Source organism: Orycteropus afer, unplaced genomic scaffold, assembly GCF_000298275.1.
Source record: "Orycteropus afer afer isolate SDZICR_OR568_19922 unplaced genomic scaffold, OryAfe1.0 scaffold00031, whole genome shotgun sequence".
Classification (NCBI taxonomy): domain Eukaryota; kingdom Metazoa; phylum Chordata; class Mammalia; order Tubulidentata; family Orycteropodidae; genus Orycteropus; species Orycteropus afer.
The window spans coordinates 15,398,862-15,406,212 of NW_006921618.1; the positions used below are offsets into that span (position 1 = coordinate 15,398,862).

Genomic DNA, 7,351 nt, shown 5'->3' on the forward strand with positions numbered 1-7,351 from the left:
AAAAAAAAAAAAAAGGGACCAGTTTTGCTGGTCTGATAGAGCCTGGTGGAATCACTGAGACTATGGTCCCTAGCTGCCCTTCAGGTCTTGGAATTGAACCACACCTGTGGCTTCCAGCCCAACAAAAGACAGGCATATGAGGTGAACATTTATACTAGGTAGATACACTCCTTGGGAGCTCTGGTAGCATAGTGCCTATTGCACTGGACTGCTAACCAGAGGGCTGGCGGTTCAAACCTACCAGCAACTCCTCGGAAGGAAGATGGGGCAATCTACTTCCGTAGTGATACTGCCTCGGAAACCCAATGAGGCGTCGCTATGAGTTGGGTCCGACTCGAGGGCACGTAACAACAACAACACATACACTCCTTGGAGACAACAATCATGGGAGAAAGAAGGGCTGTTTATGCATAGGCAGACAGCTCAGGGGGCAGGAGTACATGGAGGGATGGACACAGGGAAGAGGTAACTATCAGGAGGAAGTGGGAGGGGAGCTGTTGCATTGTGGTAAATTGTAGTCGATGTCATGAGACAGTGTATGTGAACTGCTGTATGGAAAGTGAATTTACTCTGTAAACTTTCATCTAAATCACAATTAAAAAATAGTAATAATAATAAAAAAACTACTTGGGAAAAGTAAAAGTGGATCTATACTGCCCTCCTTTTACCAAATATATTCAAAATGGATCAGAGATTTGCTTAAAAAAAGAAACCATAGATAATAGAAGAAAATATGAACAACTGCAAAAAAAATAATTTGGAATTAGGGAAAACTTCTCAAAGTTAAAAGACAAACTAAAGAAATTCTGTTAACTTTGAAGAGAGATTAATATTTTTCAAGGTCTTACAAACAAAAGTAAATATTCCTGAGGGCTGGGTAAGAGGGGGAAAATCAAGACTTAAAGAGACAATTTATAAATAACATAATGAACATTAAACATACTGAAAAAAAATCCAATGTCAGTGATGCTAAAGAAATACAAATAAAAAAATGAGAAATTCACACTGACAAGACTGGTTTTTTAAAACTATCATACTGGCAAAAAATTTAAGATTTACAAAATCTGCTATTAGAAAGGGTGTGGGGAACTGAGCACTCTCATGTACTATTTAAGTGTATCTTTTTGGAAGATAGTAAAAAATGTAAACATGAAAAAATAAAGCTTAAATGTTTCCTCCCAGAAAATCTTTTAATAATTCAACTTAAGAACCACTCATAATTATGATATGCTCAAAGACATTCATCAGGGCAATGTAGATAAAAGCAAATAACTAGAAACAAGCTAAATGTTCCTTAATCAGTCTACTATAAGGAGTAATGTATCATTACAATGGAATAAGCAGTCACTAAAAATGGTAATATAAATCTGTATTTATTAAGAAATCAATTTCACAACAGTTTTGAGTGAAAAGAACAGGTTATAGAGCAGTTGCATATCATATTATCCCTTTTATGCATAACTGTATATACACATCTGAATTTACAGATATGCAGAGAGAGATGCCTAAAAGGGTATTTACCAAAATATGCTATAACAGCAGTCATCTCTGGGAGGTGGGATTTCAAGTGACTTTTTAAAGCATGAGGCATTTTGTCTGAGTATTAGGCATGTGGTATTAGGCATGTGTAGTCTCTATCTGAAGGAGCTCTGGTAGCATAGTGCCTAAGGCACTTGACTGCTAACCAGAAGGCTGGCAGTTCAAATCCACCAGCCACTCCTCAGAAGGAAGGTTGGGCAATCTACTTCCGTAGTGATACTGCCTCGGAAACCCAAGGAGGGGTCACTATGAGTTGGGCCGACTCGACGGCACATAACAACAACAACAACAGTCTCTATCTCCCCACTTTGTAGCAGGGACTGTGTCTTTTTATTCTTTGGATACTCCAATAGTATCTATTGAATGAATTATCCTGTATTTTTCTGAGAGGAAGCAACTACTAAGTTAATTCTCAACAGCTTTCTTATATTTTTGAAGTAAAAATAGCAAACAAAGCTTTTCTTTATTGACCAAATTTTGTTTAAAACAAAAATTTTAAAAATCAAGAATGCTTCTGCCCAATTGAGAAAAAAACCAAAAAGATAAAAAACACAGTCCCTTTCAGTCTGTTTTTTTCTATGTACATATATATATATATGCAGCTTTGCAAAACTGGGATCATACCATGCACACTATCCTGTAACATGCTTTTGGCCCTTAACAATTTATGGTAAACACCTTTATGACAATACACACATTTCCAAATCATCTGCAGTCTTTGATAAATATGGAATGGCTTACTTAATAATTTCCACTGCTAGCATTTTGAAATTGTTTCATATTTTATTACAAATAATGCTACTAGCAAAATTCTTATAGTTAAAACTTATACATAATTTTAATTATTTCCTTAATGTAAATCCCTAGAAGTAGAATTATTAGGGCAACATCTTTATGACTAATGATTTTGATACAAGCTGATTTTTGAGACAGGTCATACCAACAGACATATATACTATCAGGGTAGGATGATATCCCCCTTGACAAATAACAACAAATCATTCAACATATGTTTGTTGTCTACTATGTGCTAAGTAAGGAGCTCTGGTGGCATGGTGCCTAAAGTATTTGACTGCTAACCAGAAGGTTGGTGGTTCAAACCCACCAGCCACTCCATGGAAGGAAGACTGGGCAATCTACTTCCATAAAGATTTACGGTCTTGGAAACCCAAAGGGGGTCACTGTGAATCAGAATCGACTCGATGGCAGTGAGTTTAGTTTTTGGTTTTGGTATAAGTGCTAAGTACTGTGCCAGCTGCTGCTCTCACCAGAACTGAGTATTTGTCTTTTTTTTTTTTCCTGTGCCAATTTAATGAGATAAAAAGGATATCTTGATGTTTATTAAACCTGCTTTTATTAAACAGCTTTGGTAGTGCTGTGGTTAGAGTACTGGGCTACTAACCAAAAGGTCAGTAGTTTGAATTCACCAGCCATTCTGTAGGAGAAAGATGAGGTAGTCTGCTTCTGTAAAGATTTATAGCCTTGGAAACACTATGGGGCAGTAGGCTTGACAGCAGTGGGTTTTTGTTAACTAGTATGGCTAAACATTCTTGTTACTGTTTATACTGTCTTTTATGAATTTTCTGAGCATTTCTTTGCCCGTTTTTTGAAGGTACAATTTTTTTTCTGTTTGTAAGAGTTTTTATTAATTAAAATTATAAAATATTTGTCATAGTTATGCATATTTCCCCTATTCATCTACACGATATAAACTCAGGTTAATAGCACTATTTTTTGATGCTGGGGACAGTGATGAACATGATAAAAACCCTTGTTCTCATGTAGTTTACATTCTAGAATCTCCTGTCACTTGCCTTTTAATTTGGTTTTTAGTATTTTAGGAAGTTTAGGTTTTAAACTGTTATGTAATCAAAACTATTAACCTTTTTTTTATTTTAGGGTTCTGTCTATGTTGTCTTGCTTATGCATTATTTTTTAATAAGAAAAACCTTTAAAAAGTTGGAGTAAAAAAGTTCAAAATCTCCAAAGTCCCAAAGCAACCCAACCCTGATTCAAAAATTGCTTACATCTGTGTCAACCCACTGGCGTACATCCATTGGTGCAGCTGTCATGTCATCTATTTTGTAAACAATGTTGGTTGGTGCCTTTTCTGCATGTCTGATTATCCCCACAATAGTGACCTAGGTCAGAAGAAAAAAGTTTGGTTTTCCTGGAAATCAAAGCAATACATCTTTTTCAAACGAAGTAAGTCTTACTGCATTCTTCATATGACTAAATGATGCTTCCACAAATTCTTTTACATACCTGTGAAATCTCAACATTGCCAATTTTGAACACTTCATCAACCAAAGTGGCAGAAAGCAGCTGGGATATGGTACAGGGTACAATGTGCTGGGATCGGGCTCTCTGAAAACGAAAAAGTATGCACAAATTCAATTGAGAAAAGAATAACTCATTTAACACCTGTCATGGCTGTGCTCAGCTAACTGAATGGTTGGCAGTTTGAACCTACCAGCAGCTTTAACCACCATGTTACCAGAGCTCCTTAAGCACTTATATGTTGTTGGTGTTGTTGTTATATGCTGTCGAGTCGGACCCGACTCATAGCGACCCCTCCTTGGGTTTCCGAGGCAGCATCACTACAGCAGTAAATTGCTCAACCTTCCTTATGAGGAAAGTACTTATATAGCATATATTATACACGATGATATTTGGTCTCAGCAATCTTATGAGGTATTTATGATTACTCCCATTTAACAGGCACAAAACTGAATCCCAAAGTTTAGAAATTTGGCCAAGATACCCTGCAAGTAAAATCTCAGCGCAAGAGAACACACATAGTTGATGTCAGACTGTGTTCCACTCCCTCCACCGTGTTACAATGCCTCACTATATTTAATTCAAAAATGACTATGAATACACTGAGAGTGCAAAATATGCTATTAAATACAACTTCAGAGTTTTACCACAAGACAAATGCATTTGCTGTTTTGAGGTGAACGTGCTAACCTCATTAACTATTCTGATAAATTTCAAAATAAAGCCAAGGAAGCAGTGGATGCAAAATTAGGGGAGATTTTACTTTTAAAACTTAAAACAATTATAGAAAAGAGGGATAATAACCGATAATTATCGAATCAATTCATGTTTAATACCCCTTATACGTCGCACAATTTTTCTCGTAGACGAATTAGGAACTTTGGAACAGGATAAAGTAAAAACTTTCAACCTACCGATTTCTTTTCAACCTGAGTAGGTGTGGGCGATCCAAAGCCCCCCGGGGACTGTGTGTAGCCGCCGGCGCCACCAAAGCTGGAGCTGCTGTAACTTTCAAATCCACCTGTTTTCGACAAGGGTGTGTATTATCTGTACCGCTTTCCAAGCCTCTAAAAATTTCACAACTCCTTTCAGACCTCACCGCTCCCAAACACTCCCACCAGACCTAATCTTCCTCAGCACCTTTCCGTAGCCTCTCCAAAACCCCCAAATACGCCCGCCCCCCCCTCTGGCTCCCGCCTTTCCCCCCACATACACCGCCCCCCCCCCAAGCCTCTCCGACCCCAGGCTCTCCCTTCAGTTAAATCCTCCTCGCGTTTCACTTTCTCTTCCGCCCCACCCATATTTACTATTCCACATCATGGTCGCGAGCCCCCTAGGAGAGAGGCCCAGTACGGTCTGATCCTGTGGTTTCTCGGGACACCTCAGAAGCCAGTGCCTGTCGCAGCGCTATAGATACTTTCCGTTTGCGCCACAAACTCACTCCCGCGAATAACGGAGCCAATTAGCGTCCAGGACGCTTCTCCCTTCAGCCAATCAATGCTAACGAATCCTACGCTTCTTCCTGTTTTCCCGGGCCATGTTTCGGAAACTCCGGAGCTGCTCTTGGGGGTGGGCCGGAAGCCGCAAATCTGCCGAGCTAGCGGAAGCAAAGAGCCGGGAGATGCTGATAGGACGGTGTCTCAAGAAAACAACCAATCAAATGACCATTTCTGCATCCTAGGACGCGTAATCCCATCCCCGCCAAGTGAGTGACACCTTACGTGTTTACCTTAGCTCTTTGCCTTTGTATTCCCGCCAAACTGTCACGAATATTGACCATGTAGCGCTTTAGTAGAATTCCTGCTTTGGCGTCCCTGCCGTGTGGCATTGGCACACCCTAGGGACTCACAGTACCAGCCTCACAGGACCTCGAGGGATTGCTTGTTGTTTTCCAGAAGGAAACAATTTCTGTCCGTATTTAGTCACTCTGTTCCGTGTTCACCTTGGTGTAGATGTATCAAAACCAAAAAAACCTCACTGCCATGGAGTCGGATCTGACTCACAGCGACCTCTCCCTTGGGTTTCCGAGGCAATATCACTATGGAAGTAGATCGTCCAATCTTCCTTTTGAGGAGTGGCTGGTGGGTTTGAAGACACCTCTTAAACGTGATGTCCGTCAAAAGATCTGAGGATAGCGCCTACTACTCTGCTTACTCCCACACAGTCTATACCAGGCTCGACAACAATGTTATAGTCAAGTATTCTTCATACAAGATGGTTGTCTGTGTCCCTCCTGTAGAAAGTGGAACATGTCTGGTTTGCTCTAAGCATTACCAGATTGTTAGATTCCCTCCCCCGCCCCCCGCCTCCATGTTTTTACTTACAAATATTTTTGATGCCTCGTTCCAAGCCCTGTGCTGGATATAGGGATTTAACAGTATTGTAATAGACATGGTCTCTGGGCATTTCTAAAATTGCAGGCTCTGTCTCAAGCATTTTACATTTATTAATTCAATCCTGCAATGTAGGTACTGTTATTAATCCAACATTTTACAAATTAAGAAACTGAGGCATAATCAGGCTAACTTGTGGGAGTCTGCATCCAAAGCCAGCAAATCTGATTCCATCAACCAATATAATTATTATGCCTCTAGAACATCCTAGAACTGGGTCACACACTTAAATGACTGCTAGGGCCAGGCTGTAAAACTGTAAATGTAGTGGACTGGATGAGAGAGAAAGAGAATTCTCATTTTTTACTCCATAGTAAGAAAATACCACACAAATGTAATGATAAATGTTGTTATGTGCCGTGGAGTCAGGCCCGACTCATAGTGACCCCTCCTTGGGTTTCTGAGGTGGTATCACTACGGAAGTAGATTGCCCCATCTTCCTTCCGAGGAGTGGCTGGTGGGTTTGAACCGCCAGCCTTCTAGTTAGCATCAAGTGCCTTAGCCACTATGCTACCAGAGCTCCCAATGATAAATAGTAACTGATATAAAGTATGCATGCCTAGTGTTGCCAGGTGCCCTAAGCTTTTGAGCAGAAGCCGGAAATCTGGAATTGTGTGTGAAAATTGTTGAACTGTTAAGTGTTTGCAAATTAATTAATAATTTTTTAAACATCATATGGGCCAAACAAAAGGGACTTGGGGCCCAGATGTTGCTTGTGAATCATCTCTTTTTTTATATAAAATCTGTAAGCCTCCAAATCATTGCTGAGAATTAAACAAGATACAGCCGAGACCAGAAGCCTGAGGCATACCAAGATGGCATTATCATATTCATCCTAAAGTTGTAGGAAAACAAGGTCCTTACCCCCTGTGGCAAAGAGCCAATGATCACACGTTGAAGAGAGAAAGCAAAAAGTTTATTGAATATCGATCCCCAAGGAGACAGTGAGAATCATTTCTCTAAAGTGTCTGTCTCCCTAAGCTGGGGAATTGTTAGGGTTTTTAAAGGGAATTGGGCTGAGAGGGTAGGAGGCTTTAAGGATTGCTGATAATGTGTCCTTATTGTTAATGGGACAAGTTCTTGTTGCTCAGCGACCTCTCTGCTCTTCTTCTGGTCAGTGATAGAAACTATCCTCGGTC

General features: G+C 40.0%; 1 protein-coding gene across 1 annotated transcript in view; it reads right to left on the reverse strand.

Annotated features, from left to right (window-relative positions):
* RPA2 (replication protein A2) overlaps positions 1-5,358 on the reverse strand; it is a 16,726-nt gene extending 11,368 nt beyond the window's left edge. Inside the window, exons 1-4 of the mRNA XM_042780261.1 lie at positions 5,325-5,358; positions 4,734-4,840; positions 3,805-3,906; positions 3,567-3,680 (exon numbers count right to left, since the gene is read on the reverse strand). Coding sequence (XP_042636195.1) covers positions 3,567-3,680; positions 3,805-3,906; positions 4,734-4,840; positions 5,325-5,358 — 357 coding nt within the window. The remainder of the gene's footprint in view (positions 1-3,566; positions 3,681-3,804; positions 3,907-4,733; positions 4,841-5,324) is intronic.
* Positions 5,359-7,351: the final 1,993 nt, after the last annotated feature.